We start from the raw sequence: 13,570 nt of genomic DNA, 5'->3' as shown, positions 1-13,570 counted from the left end.
GACGTTCTCGCGTCGTGTCTGGCCCGTCGCCGACCACGGGATCCCTGGCCACTTGGGCATCGAGTCGTGCCGGCGGCGACACAGCGACGTGAACCCGCGCCTGGGGCTAGCCGCAAAGCGACCAGGTTAAAGCTCAGCCGCGAGAGCCTAGCCAGGGTCCTCTGCAGCCACAGATGACTTCCTCATGGGGCAGACGGACGGGGCCTGCCCGCGTGGGCGCCGATCGCAGCGCTCTCGACTCCGCAGCCACGCAGAAAAGGGCCCGCGGCGACTGGTTCCAGCGCATCGGGCGGGCGTGCCTGGCCCACTCGCCATGGCAGGCCCTTCCAGTTGCAGCTCCCGCGAGGCAGACATGGACTGTCCCGCAACCTTCAGCCCTGGGAGCCCAATATTGTGGCTGCGGCCGCGGATGTGACCACCGGGGCGAGTTGTGATCGGAAAGGGGAGCCAGAGGCAGGGGAGAGACACGCCCCCAGCCTCAGTCCCGAGTACTACAAGCTGCCGCCCGATCCAGTGTTGGTTCTCGTGGTTGTCGTGTCCGTCCATAAATGTTGTTTCCGTAGAACCCAACAGCTCAAAGTGCAGCCTGTCAGCCCGGCGTAACCTCATCCCGGCGGTTGTGGAACTGGGCCAGAGTGGAGATTGGACTGCCCTTCACACGCGGCTTCCGAGCACTGGCGTCGACTGGTCCCAAAACAAGCGACCGAGGAATCGCTTCGTCGGGGTGGCGTGGCGGCGTCGACCGACACCCATGTCAACGTGCTGCCGCGGGAGTGCCAGGGTCTGAGGTAGGCTGCAGGACAGACGCATGGTGTGCCTCTCGCAGGCACTCCCAGTGGCACGCGGCGGACTATCGGCCTCTCGCATGTGTCTCGCCTCCTCCGGCAGATGCTCCTAGACATCCATCCCGACTGACACTGTTCTCTTTGACCAACAGCCACTCGGCTGAAGTGCGCATATTGACCAGAATGCGCATCAGAGATCCTGGCATTCAGTCAAACTGGGCTCGATCAAGTGGCACGGCAAAGGCCGGGGTGCAGCGTGGCTCCCCACATCGGAACGGCACAGGCAAGCTTCAACGGACACTGCCCCGATGCGGCTCTTCCACGGAGGCGCAGCAGCTTCGCAGGTCGATCTCAACAGCATGGACTCCGAATGTTAAGCATCAGCAATTGACCGCAAATGATTCGCCTGTCCCACCCTCAGACTAACCGCTCCATGTTCAGACTTGGTGTGTCACTCGGACCATTGTGCCCACGATACCCTCGCATGCAAATGTGACCTTGAGCTTTTCTCCGTCCTTCGGGTCCAGGCGAAGGACAAGTTCCTTGCCACCACTTAAACGCCTGACGCTACCTCGCCAGAAGTACACGAGCCTCCCGTCGTCGCCTTCAATCACGATAGTCGTCCAGGGTGTGCTCTCGGCCCACATTGGTGGTGCGTTGTTGCCGTAATTCACAATCAGCCTTGCGATGCACGCCGCTGTTGATGGAGGCCCGAGACCACAGCCATGATCAAGACCAGCCCCAGCCTGGAGCCCGCTGTGTTGCACAAGGTCAAATTGCAACGTCAAAACAGGGAAGCTGGCGAGCTGATGCAGCATTTGCTGACCGAAAGGGGGATTGCGACTCAAGAGCCGCTCGATGTGCCAAAAGTCGAGCTTGGCCAGCTCTTTGACGGTTCTGATCTTCGCGTTGATGAGCCTTTCCTTCTTTTGTGGCCCGATGCCCTTGATCTGAAGAAGCTCATTGTCGCTGCCCTCCCAGATGCCAGCCTTGACGCTGCGGAGAACATCGAGAGCGACGCTGACACCTCGACTATCCTTACGGTGACCGAGTATATCAACCGCGCAGCGCAATGCAGTTTCGAGTATCTTGTCCATGCGCTTTCTCTCACCGTACAGTTCGTGCCTCGCCTGGGCGGCTAGTTTATTGGGCCAGGGAATACGCTGGAGCTGGATTTGAACCAACAAGAAAACCTTGTGCCATGGTTCTGACGGGCAGTCCTTGATTGGGTACGGGATGGGAAGATGGTCGTTGATCTCTCGAAAGAAGCCCTTTTCCGCTCGCCGAAGAGGAAACGAACGGAATTCGACGGCCAGGCAAGCCTTGTGCAGCACTTGTCTGCGGTCGGGAGCCTTGGGGATGGTGCAGAGTGTCTGGAAGGTTGGCGTCGCCAGCCTGTATCGGAGCCGAATCTGCTGCAGCTCGGTGTTTTGCAACGAAGCTGAGGAAGGCGTGCCCCGTGCGCAGGTCTGGGCGCCGGCCGTTTGCTGCTGAGGCTCGGTCTCCATCGTGTCGTCGCTTTAGGTTTGCAGTGGTGAGCAGGTACCGGACATGCAGCGTTGTCGATGCCTTCGAAAGTCGCTGCGATGGAGCGTGCGCGGATCCGGGGGTCTGTTTCCTTTTGGTGGTCTTGCAAGCCATATCGTGTTCGGGGTTGCGCTTTCCTAGTCCACCAGGCCCAGTCGCCTGGTCACCAGATCGCCTGGTTCGCACCTGCCTCGTCCTATTTCCCAACAAGGGGCAGTGGCGAACATTCTGTCGATGATCATCTAATGACTCTTGCCATGGAAAAAGCAGGTGCATTCGCGCCTGCCAGTGTCGCCGGTCGCTTTCATTGAGCCATGTACCTTACGATGGCGGGCTGCCGTACTGGAGACTCTTCTCGCGTACGAAATGAGTCTGACGCCTATGGGGCTGCGCAACGCAGTGTTGGTGCACGAGGCGACACACCGGGTTGGCAGGACGTGTAAGTGCGCGGCAGAAGACCATCTGTCCAGGCTCTGCAACTTGCCTGCGTCACTTGCCGATTGCACGACGCCTAGCTGTCGCAGGTACTCGCCCAACCTGGGAGTCACCCGACTCTCCAGAACATGCCATGCCCAGTGGCTGTCGACCGTGGACGGCACGTCCTGGGTGAGGCAGGAGCGCCTGTCTTACCTGACTGGAAGTCACGGCAGGAGGGTTCCCGGCAGCCACCTCACATCATCCTGACGAGAAAGCCGGCGAGCATCTTTTCTTCCACAAGACACTGCTCTCCCGTTACCCTTTTGCTTCAGCTTCTGCACCTCTATTGCCAGACCTAAACACTGATCACCATCAAGCACCTCCAACTCCCGCCTTTGCAGTTTGCACTGCGCAGCTCCAAGCAATCAGCCATGTCGGGTCCCTGCTTCATCGTTCCCCCTCACCTGCTTCGCGGCATTGCCGAGTCGGAACATAATTCGGAGGCCACGCGTAATGGCGCCAAGGCATCCCTCGCCTCTTATGAACGCGTTGTCAAGGCGTACCATGAGCGCCTCACTGCCCTCGCAGCTAGACCCGCAGCAGGCAACCCTCGGCACGCGCGCATCATCCCTGAGGCCATCCTGGCCCATCTGTCTCTGACCGAACGTGCACAGGAAGGAACTTGTTCTGGTGTCGAAGGAGATTTGGCCGATTCCCCGTGCCTGTTGTCCAAGAAGACCAAGGCAGATGACGGCAAGCCCCCTCTCACAGTGCACGATCATTGACACTAACGTGGCTTCAGGTCCCGACCCCGACAAAAAGGACGAGGCAGACACCCGAAAAGTGCCACGTCGCTCCATCTTTGATGCCAAGCACGTCGAGGCCGAGACGGACCTTCCTGGTGAGCTTGTTCGTTCTGAGGGCGAAGGCAAGGGGAAGGACAAGGCTGTCAATGAGGCTTACGACAATGTTGGCCACGTTCTCGACTTCTATAAGGACGAGTTTCATTGGAAATCCATCGACAACAATGACGCCGACGTCGTCAGCTCCGTTCATTTCGGTCAAGGCTATCAGAATGCCTGTGAGATTCCACTCTTCTTCTTGCCTATCCTATACGCTGACATTCTTAGTCTGGGACCCTGAGAAGTTGCAGATGGTCTTTGGAGATGGCGGCGAGTACTTGGGCAACTTCACTGGCTGTATCGATGTCATCGGACACGAGATAACACACGCTGTCACAGAGCATACCAGCCCCCTCAACTACGAGGACCAGCCAGGTGCCCTGAATGAGCACATCTCCGACGTTTTTGGCATCATGATCAAGCAGAAGCTGGAGAACGACAATGTCCACGAAGCTAACTGGCTGATTGGCGAGGGATGCCTCATGCCCGACGTCAAGGGCGTAGCTCTGCGCAGCATGAAAAGCCCGGGCAAGGCCTACGACGACCCACGATTGGTACTTCACTCTTCTTGGCTTGCTCGTGATTCAGCTGACCATCCGCAGGGCAAGGACCCTCAGGTCGACAACATGAACAAGTATGAGAAGTCGTACGAGGACAATGGCGGAGTGCACGTTTACTCGGGCATACCCAATAAGGCATTCTACCTCGCGGCAGTGGCCTTTGGTGGCTACTCTTGGGAGAAGGCAGGCCAGATTTGGTGGAAGGCGATGAATCGCGGCCGTGTCCCTTTCAAGTGCAACTTCAAGCAGTTTGCCAACGTGACCATCTCCGTGGCCAGAGATGACTTTGACGACGAGGCGGCCGAGACAGTGCGCAAGGCGTGGACCGAAGTTGGTGTGATTGGGACCGCTTAGAAGCCCCCGTCCCGAGGTGGATGCATTATCGTCCAAGTTTTGGAGCCGACTTGGCAGCAGTTGTTCACGTTGGAGCGCGCAAGAAGACCTGATAACTGCTCTTTATCGAAGCCATAGACCTATAGCATGGAGCCATTTTTGTCAGGGCCGAAGCACACTTTGCACCGTGAAATGGATCTTGAATTTGTACTGGACGCATCGAGCCCGGGCCGTGTAAGTGGAGCGATCCAACAATTGCAAGATTCGGCGGAGGGCGACGTGTGCTAGCCTGAATATAACAAAATAGCGCAGCTCTCTTCAACAACACATCCGGTATGGTGTAGTGGCTAACATCGCTCGCTCTCACCGAGCAGCCCAGGGTTCGATTCCCTGTACCGGAGAAAACTCGCTCAGCGAATTCTTTTTTTGCTGTCCTTCTTCACTTTTTGGTATTGATTGCGGGCACCTAGGATTTGTTCAGCATTGCGGGCTTGAGGATTTTCGGTCATAGGCATGACTGAGGCGCTGGGCAAAGCCTTGAAACATGAAGACCTTTCTGGTCCCGTGTAACAACTTGTACGTATAATGTATGGTACCTTGGACGCAGGGCCGGAGCCAGGCGAACTGACAAGGGCCCTATCGGAACCTCGGTCCTGCTGAAGGAGCTTGGTCTCGGGGTCGCAACATTCTGGAATCCTTCTCAGAGTTGTGTCATACGTACTCTGCGATCGCAGTGACGTTGGGATCGCGTGTGCACGAGCACCATACCTGTTCTCGGCCCGCCAGTCCTGAACCTTTTGCATCTGGCCCAGACAAGTTGCTCACACCTGCGACGTGCGGGTGCTCATCCCGGCCTGTCGATGCGTCTTGGGTGCCGCGGGCGAACTTTGGGCAGGCAGAGATGCGAGGTATTACTCCGTGCACGTACATTCACACCTTATTTACCCGGGAAGTTCCCCTGCACGACGTCGCACCAATGCGTGACTCGAAGGCCATGCGCCGCCCCGCGACAGGGCGGGCGGTGGTGTCGCACGGCGGAATGCCCTTGTTGACTTTCTGTCACGCCGCACCCCTGCAGCATGACGTTTTTTTTTTTTTTTTTTTTTTTTTTTTTGGCACCGCGGATGGTCCAGCGATGGTCGAGATGTTTCGCTGGCCTGTCGGCGCATGATTGCAGGTGCGTTTCGCCATGTGTGCGTGAAGGCAATGCGCGGTCGTCGTCCATGGCCTGGCCTGGCCGTGCCTGTCAGGTTGCCCCCCTTTGGGCTATCGCCGGCAGCATCACGAACTGCGCCTAGTAACGCACTGCACGCGCGCGCGCAGACATGGCAGGACCAACCGCGCGCCGCGGCGGCGGGCGGCGTCACTCACTCATCTCAAATTTCCAGCTGTTTGCCTTCTTGGGGCCCCTCACTCACTGTCCGGACAAAGTGGGAGGGGGGCGGTTGGCTCCCGGCAGACGGGAGGGGGGGCGGCCATGGGGGCGTCGGGCGCCAAGCATGCAGGTACCAACGTTGGCCGGCGACGCAGGACGCGACCGGAAAGGCTTGTCGACGCGACTCGTGTTGGCGATGGCCCTTCGAAGGGGGTAAGGTACGGAGTGGTAATTTGGCAACATCAAAGCGGCGAACTGGCCCAACGACAAGACATCACGGGACGAAGAGAAGAGGCGTCCTGGTCCATTGCTCCGGGGCTGATACGAGTCAGCGATACGGAAGGGCCCCTTGTGTCCGCTCTTAGAACGCGGGCGACGGTGGGCGTGATACAAGGCGTGAACGGGTCCATAGGTTGCTCGTACTCGATATTAACGAGAAACGCTCGGCACGGGGCGAGGCGAGATGTGGCGAAGAAAACGACGACGATAACGGCACCGGTGACGAACAACAACAACAACAAGAAGCAAGCGAGCGACAGCAATCCGTGTGGGCGGAGGCCCAACCAGCGTCACCATCATCCACCTTTTTTCCCTTCCATTCGTATCGTGTACTCGTAATTTCCCCCGACTCTCGCATGCTGGGCGGGGAGGGAGGGGGGCCTGGCCTGGCGCCACCACCGCAGAGCTGAGCGGCGCTACATACGACGTCAAGGGCAGGAAGGGCAAAGCGGGGGGCAGGCAGGAGGGCAGATGGGCATTGACGAAGGATGCAGAAAGCTGGGCTTGTTGATTTGCCCACCCGGAAAATGAAGAGCGCGGGGGAGGAGCCTGGGCGCTTGGACGTCTTTTTTTTTTCTCTCTCTCTGTCTGTCGGCGGCCGGCCGGCCCTGTCCCCTCCGTCGACTGAGGTCACCTCCTCCTCGTCAACACCCAGTCCATACACACGCCCCTTGCACCCTGGGTGGTGATCCGCTCGCTGGAGGGCTGCCCGCCCGGCTGGCTTGTCTTGCCTGTCTGTGCTGCTGCCCGCAAACGCCCCCTTTGGTCTTTGGTCGTTCGTTTCGCTGAGGCTGATCTGTGCAAATCTCCACCTGCCCGCCTCCCCGTCGTACTGCTTGCCTGCCTGCCTGCCTGCATGTTGGCTGACCACGGTGGTGGTGGGTGCGGCACGGCATGACGACGACGACGACGACGGGCGAGGGGGGACAAGGAGGAGGAGGAAGAGGAGCAGAGGGGCGACGACGATTCGGGAGATGGGCCGAGCGGCGCGGGCGAGTGGGCACGCACGCACGCCAGACGAGCGGGCGGGCGGGCGGGCCCTGTCGTTCAAATTTCCCACGAAACGTCATGCGTACGGGGGAGTTTCGGTCGTCGTTGTTGGCCGCGGAGCGGGACCCCCTTTTAGCCTGGCGTACCGACGGGGTCTCGCTTGTTGAACGGCGATTGTCCGTCTGTCAGTCACGGGTCACGGGCCACGGCCCCCCGGGGGGCGTGAAGAAGACCAGGCCCCCAGGGTTACTTCGTACCTGCTCCTAGACGCCAAGCCGCGTCTCGTCGGCCGTGAGGGAAATGGCACGCTCGTCAAGCCTAGCAAGCGAAGAGTCGCCTTATCTACGGAGTACGGAGTGGCACCCGTACAGTAGAGTCCCCAGGGCCATGCCTCGCCCGCGGACTGCGGCTCTACGAGCAGACCCGCACGCTAATGGCAAGGAGTAGCCAACACGAAGACACAGAGAGCAGGACTTGCAGGAGAATTATTCTCTTGTATTCACATCTAAATCTGTCTGGGATGATCTAATGCCTTTGGAAATGCATCGACACGCGACCCGCAACTCAGGTATCCGATCCCCTCGCATAATCGTCCGGGGGATAAAAAGAAAAGCGCATCAAAGACCATGAGAAATCCACCGCAACACCTCATCTTGGCGCCCGCCAGAGCCGTCATCCATCGCATTAAAAAGCAACCACACCCGGGACGGACAAGGCGGGGCCGGCGGGTGGGTAGAGCCGCCGCGCGCATGTCCGTCCGCACGGTTGGTTGGGTGTTTGTGTTGTGTGTAGGAGCGTCCTTCGGTGCCACTTTGCATGTCTCGTCGGCGCGGCGGAGTATGTTCTCTGCAGAGACCAAAGGATCGGCTCGGAAAGTGGTATAATATTATAGGATGGTCCTGCTCGCTGGCGTGCAGTATAGTAGCGTTCCACGTAGGCTTCTCTCTTCTCATACTACATGCTTGTATTCGTGACCATGCCAGAAAAAAGGTACATCCAGAAGCGAAGACTGATCAAGGCTGTCGCCGCTCCGCGCTCGCGCGTTGCAACGTCCACCTTACAGCAGGAGCTGGGCGGCCAGGACACCGGCGCCGGCCAGCAGGACGCTGCCGACGGCGGCAACGCCGCGCTCGGCGCCCGACTTGGGGACGGACGTGGGCGTGGCGGAGCCAGTGGCGGGCGACGTGTTGGAGCCGCCGGTGGTGGAGGCAGTGGCGTTGCCCGAGCCAGAGTCGGTCTTGGAGGCAGTGGAGACGGCAGAGGTCAGGGTCGTCTTGGACTCGACGCTGGACGTCTTGGTGACGGCGCTGGACGTCGTCTCGGTCGACGAGGCCTCGGTGGTCTTGGAGCTGGTCTTGGTGGCCTTGGTGGTGCTGGCGACGCTCGTGGTGCTGCTGGTGTCATCGTTGCCGCTGCCGCCGACAACCTTGATGCTCTTCCAGGAGCCGGTGTTGTCCGAGTAGACGTACTCCTTGACACCGCCGCTGGCGGGAGAGTCCTTGCCGGCATAGTCGACGATCTTGACGCTCTGGTAGTAGGCGAGGAAGGGAGCCTTGGAGTAGTCGGCGTAGCCGCCGGCCCACTGGACAGTGCCCTCAGGAGCATCCTTGCGGCCGGCGACCCAGGTTCCGAGCTTGATCTGCATGGGCGTCTGGGGAAGGGCAGCGGCACCACCCTTGGCGTTGGCGGCCGTCAACTCGCGAACCTGCTGGCCGTCGATGAACCACCAAACGCCCTGAGACGTCCACTTGACGGTGTAAGTGTGAACCTGCCCAGTGGGGTTGCCGACGCCGTGGAAGGCACCACGGTCGTAGCTGCTGGTATCACCCTTGCTGAAGTAGTTGGTCTGAACCTGGGTGTTGTCGCCGCCAACCCACTCCCAGTCGATCTAAACATAGGGTTAGCCGCGTTTCTCCCCATCTTTTCAGCTGGAATTCCGTACCTCATCGAGATCATCAGACTGGAGAACAGCGCTGGTGACGATACCCTTGCCGGGGGCGGCCTGAACCTTGACTTCGACCTCGCCGAAGAAGATGTACTTGCCGGTGTGGATGGTCGGGGCGTCGCTGTCCTTGGAGATGCTGAAGACGGCACCCTGGCCGTTGTACTTCAGGCTGGTGCCATCGGCCAGCGAGAAGGTGTTGCAAGCACCCTTGGTGAAGTCACAGCTCGTCGTGCCTCCGAAGGCAGGGTCGGCAGGGCAGGCTGCGGAAACCCGTGTCAGCACTCATACACCTCGACAGCAGCAGTCTCGGGACGGCGGCCGCTTACTCTTCTTCAGGGGGTTGCAGGCAGTGAAAGTCTGGGCGGAGACAAGAGAAGAGGCGGCAAGGGCCACCGTGGCCACGGAAAAGGCCTTGGACATCATGTTTGCGGGAGGTGCGGGACGCAGGTATCGAACGATTATCGGAATAGGTTCAGAGGCTGAAGACGAGGCCCTTTTTGAGCGAGAGTAGGGCGAAGACGGGAATCGGGGGCCCGGGCGGAAGAAGAACGATGCAACTGTTTTAGCGAGAGACAAGAGATGTTACAGGGCGTTTTTGAGAGGAGACCCGACGGTGAGAAGAAACGACAGAATCGGGGGTGTGGAGGGGGAGGAGAGCGAAAGAGGTGAGCGATGGACGAGACGGGGTGTTTTATTACGCGGTCGGGTCGGCGGCCTGGCTGCCAGCCAGCCCAGAGGTGAAGGGGGATCCGATGGAAGCCAGCCAGCCGCAGAGCCGCTCCAGGGGGGCGCAGGGCATCGCAGCACCCTGAGGTCGTGTGGATACGTCCCGTCGGTACGGCGGACAAAGGGTTGCCGGACACGAGGAGCTCCGTTGACGAGAGCACCCACACCGTCATCAGCCAAGCCTCCGGTCGAGCCCAGGGGTGGCGCCGCCGCACGAGGAAGCGCGAGGGTGGTGCTGGGCAACTGGGGCGCGCGGGGGGTGGCTGGGCCCAAGGGGCGGGGGGGTGCGGTTGACGCCTCCAGGGAGAGAGGACCCCTGCAGCTGTTCACGCCAAGCCGGGGGCCGTCAGCGAACCAGTGGAGGGCCCAGAGGGTCCAGGCCTTGGCGGGCAGCTCCTCTGGGGGCTGGAGCTCTCTGGAGCGCCGGAGCGCCAAGGCGCTGAGACAGTTGATACGGCTAACGGACTGACCCAGCCACCCTTGGCTCTTTTGGGCGAGCCCATGGCCCAATGCAGCCGGGGAGAGCCAATGTCAGGGCAGGGCCCGTCGCAGCCAAGCGGCCTTCCTTCACGGGTTGTGCCAGACTTCTTGGTGCCGCAGTGCCGTCGTCTGGTCTGGTGGTGCTGGTGGCGCCCCATGTCGCACAGCTCGACGCACCGCAGTGCAGCGCAGCCGCTGGTGCTGCTGCTGCCGCTGCTGCTGGTGAGGGAGGAGGGTGCTGCGGTGCTGAGACCTCCCGCCTAGGGCTGCAGGCTGACGAGAGCCTCGCCTCGGCGAGACACCTTGTGCGGCCCTCGTGTCGCATCTACGAGTACGTACCGCTCGATGATCGGACGCTGATCGCGCGTGTTTTCTGGGGCAGCCATGGGCCATGACATTGCCACCGCCGTCTGAGTCGGGCGAGCGAGGATGCGAGCGTCCCACGCAGAGCGATCGATCAAGCCCTGTTGTGGAGGTCCCAACTCCACTGTAACAGTGCCATGTAGACGGCCATGGGACCGTGGCAACCGCCCGTGCCCCCAGGCGCTGCTGCATGTGACCCCGTGTTCGTATGGCACCGCACCGCGGCGCCGGCCCCCCTCGTACAGGACAGACAAAAAAACGTGTGCGTCCTCGTACGACGTGTGCAACAACAGGGTTCTACTGTCGCATCGCGGACAAGAGGCATCACGTTACCGCGGCCGCTGCTTTGGACTCGCTCCCTTTCTCTTGCAGGAGAGGATCGTCGTTGATGGACGTCGGCACCGGCGCCGGGTTGAGTTTGGCCTTGCGCGGGCACCACCAACGGGCGCTTCTAAACGGTGCGAGACGTTGCGACACGGTGTTGCCGGGCAAACGTCCGGCACCTTATTTAGCGTGCGCCCCTGCAGCGAGGATTCGCCGAGAGACGGTGCGCGCACGGTGTCGTCTCCCCCCCGCCTCCCACCTCCTGCACCGCGATCTTTGCCCGATAGCCATGGGCAGAGGGCGACTCCCACCTTCACCTCACGGGAGCCATTGGTAGCCCCTGGATACCCCTGGAAACTCGGCTTCGAGCCACACCACCACCACAAAGCTCTTCCAGACCCCTTCCCCTTCCTTCCCCTTCCTTCCCCTTCCCAGAGCCCAGCCCTAACGCACCCGACTAGGGACCAACCTCCTTTCGAGAAGGAAAAGCCACTCTTGGTGCGAGCCGACAGAAGCAACTCCAAGTCTCATGTCCTCTCTCCCCCGGGGGGGTGCAACGCGCATGGGTATCGGACTGCAGGGCATTTGTGGCGCGCTTCTCCCTCGCGCGCCTGTGCGCCGCCTGTCAAACCTGTCAAAAACGCCTGTCACCAGTTGCTTTGACACTGCCGCGGTGAAACAGCAGGGCATCTTGGCAAATCTGGAGGCGGACGACTCGACCCGGCCCGTCGGGGGCCCAGACGCGCAATCACGCGGGCTCGCGGGCAGAGGTCGGTGTCGCGGCCCGCGGCGGCCCCGGGCGCCTTCATGCGTGCGTGCGTGCTTCGTTGCGGGTTTACGAAATCACCGGCATGCGTGACGTCCCTGTTGCGCATATCACGAGTCTTGGCGATGGCGTCGAACGGTGGAAGCCGCTCGAGAATGCCGCCATAGATAGACTTCGCCGTGTTGTGCCTGTGCCGAGATGCGCGGCAACACGGCATTTTTGGCACTCGGCCGGCCCTGTAGTGCCCGCGAGGGCGCTGGCGCCATTCGTATCCGGCGCCTGTCATGCGGGCCAAAAGGACGCGCCGTGGGGCTGTGCGGCGATAGCTCCGGCGCCAGCTGCCCAGCACGCGGCACCTCTGCTTCGCTTCAGAGAGAGCGAGTGAATCCTCCAATGGACGCAAGCCGACTCATCTCGCCCTCTCTGTTTTTGGTTTTTGGCAATCTTTTTTTTTTTTTTTTTTTTTTTTTTTTTGTCGCTGTATCTGATTTTGCTTCTGCGGCCCCCTGGCTCCGGCCCCTGCCGTACCTTATTGGTCTTCCATTGCCCGGCCGCCTGGGGCCTCGGCGCACAGGCTGCCCATTGAGCGGGCTTTCCCGCACCGTATTTGTCCTTGGACGCTGCTATTTCTGATGAGTCAGTCGCCGGGGCGTCATTCTCGCTCTGCCCGAGCGCGCGCGCGCGCGCGTGCTGTTGGATCGTGACGTCTGCCGGTGGGTGGCGTCTTGCGTGCCTCTGCCCGTGGAGCCCTTTTGGCTCTTCTTCGAAGCTTGAGCTTCACCTGCTGACCTTTTCGGCGCTGGCATGCCCACCACTGCCACCCTCCCTCCATCCCTCAATGCGACTTGGCGCCCGCCGGCGTCCACAAGCGTCGCCTGCTGGTTGCCTCTCGGTGCGTCACTCCCGTTGCTTTGCTTCTAAATTTACCAGTTGTGGTGGGTGCCACCTCAGGGTCCCCGAAGTCAATGGCCACAAGGAGAGAGCAGAGCAGCCTGTGGGTGGCGGGAGACGTTACCTCCCACCACCCGCCGCCTCCCACCTTTCCGCCTTCCATCACCACCACCCACCACCGCCTACCTAACACACACACCGCGCGGCGGCTGGCGTCACGGCCACTTGCCAGCAGCCACAGGTCGTTGCACCTCCATTTCGGCGGCCCATCCCAGCCACAACGGGTCTCCGTGGGGAGCATTTCGAGGCGACTTTACAGTACGGCCGCCGAGATGGCAGCCCTCCGAGAAACGTTCCCCTGAGTCCCTTGGCCCCTCGTTGCCGCTTCGGGCAGCCGCCAACGCAGGCGATCTTGATCCGCGACACGCCGCCCGTCTTTCTTCCGCCCAGCGTAGTCAGGGGCGAGCCAGTCATTGGCCATGGGCTTCTTGGTCAAGCAACCAAGCTTTTCGTCCCGGATTTTGCTTCCCATGGCTGTCGGGAGTTGAAACACACCACTGGTGCTTGGCAATGGTGACTGGCTCGCTGCGCCGAGAGGGATCCTCAGATGGCTGCCACGTCTGTCTCACCATTCCAAGTTTATATTGCCGCTGTCCAAGCAGGAGAGCGATTTATTCCGCGCGCCCAAGAAACAGCATCGAAGGATGCCCGCAGCCAAACGAATGCTCCTGACTTGGTGCAAACAGGATCTTCTCCGACTATCGCCTCTCCACTTTGACGGGATGGCACGACTGTGGCCTTGCTCCGGGGCAACTCGGCCGTTGTGAGGAATTCGACCCCTCACCCGGCAGCCCGCGCAGCCCACATGCCGCATGCATTGGTCACCCAGCTGACGACTCCGCCATGC

At 60.8% G+C, this 13,570-nt stretch overlaps 3 protein-coding genes and 1 non-coding gene across 4 annotated transcripts; 2 read left to right on the top strand and 2 right to left on the bottom strand.

Moving 5' to 3' along the window:
• Positions 1–1,222: 1,222 nt before the first annotated feature.
• Positions 1,223–2,293, bottom strand: PLICBS_007672 (uncharacterized protein; the record flags this gene model as incomplete). The annotated part of the gene is made up of 1 exon (XM_018321131.2): positions 1,223–2,293. The coding sequence occupies one exon, from the start codon at positions 2,291–2,293 to the stop codon at positions 1,223–1,225; it is 1,071 nt and encodes a 356-aa protein (XP_018181028.2).
• An 867-nt stretch (positions 2,294–3,160) lies between these two features.
• PLICBS_007671 (uncharacterized protein) lies at positions 3,161–4,545 on the top strand (the record flags this gene model as incomplete). Its single annotated transcript, XM_065601224.1, has 3 exons — positions 3,161–3,395; positions 3,532–3,810; positions 3,860–4,545. 3 exons carry the CDS (start codon positions 3,161–3,163, stop codon positions 4,543–4,545), a joined length of 1,200 nt encoding a protein of 399 aa, XP_065457296.1.
• Positions 4,546–4,853: 308 nt separating this feature from the next.
• On the top strand, positions 4,854–4,925 carry PLICBS_007670. Its single transcript has one exon. It is a non-coding gene; the product is annotated as a tRNA-Glu (tRNA).
• Positions 4,926–8,225: 3,300 nt separating this feature from the next.
• Positions 8,226–9,536, bottom strand: PLICBS_007669 (uncharacterized protein; the record flags this gene model as incomplete). The annotated part of the gene is made up of 3 exons (XM_018321129.2): positions 8,226–9,056; positions 9,111–9,373; positions 9,440–9,536. 3 exons carry the CDS (start codon positions 9,534–9,536, stop codon positions 8,226–8,228), a joined length of 1,191 nt encoding a protein of 396 aa, XP_018181026.1.
• Positions 9,537–13,570: the final 4,034 nt, after the last annotated feature.

Source organism: Purpureocillium lilacinum (assembly GCF_023168085.1).
Source record: "Purpureocillium lilacinum CBS 284.36 DNA, scaffold_5, whole genome shotgun sequence".
Taxonomy (NCBI): Eukaryota; Fungi; Ascomycota; class Sordariomycetes; order Hypocreales; family Ophiocordycipitaceae; genus Purpureocillium; species Purpureocillium lilacinum.
This window is presented reverse-complemented; position numbering and strand designations above follow the sequence as displayed.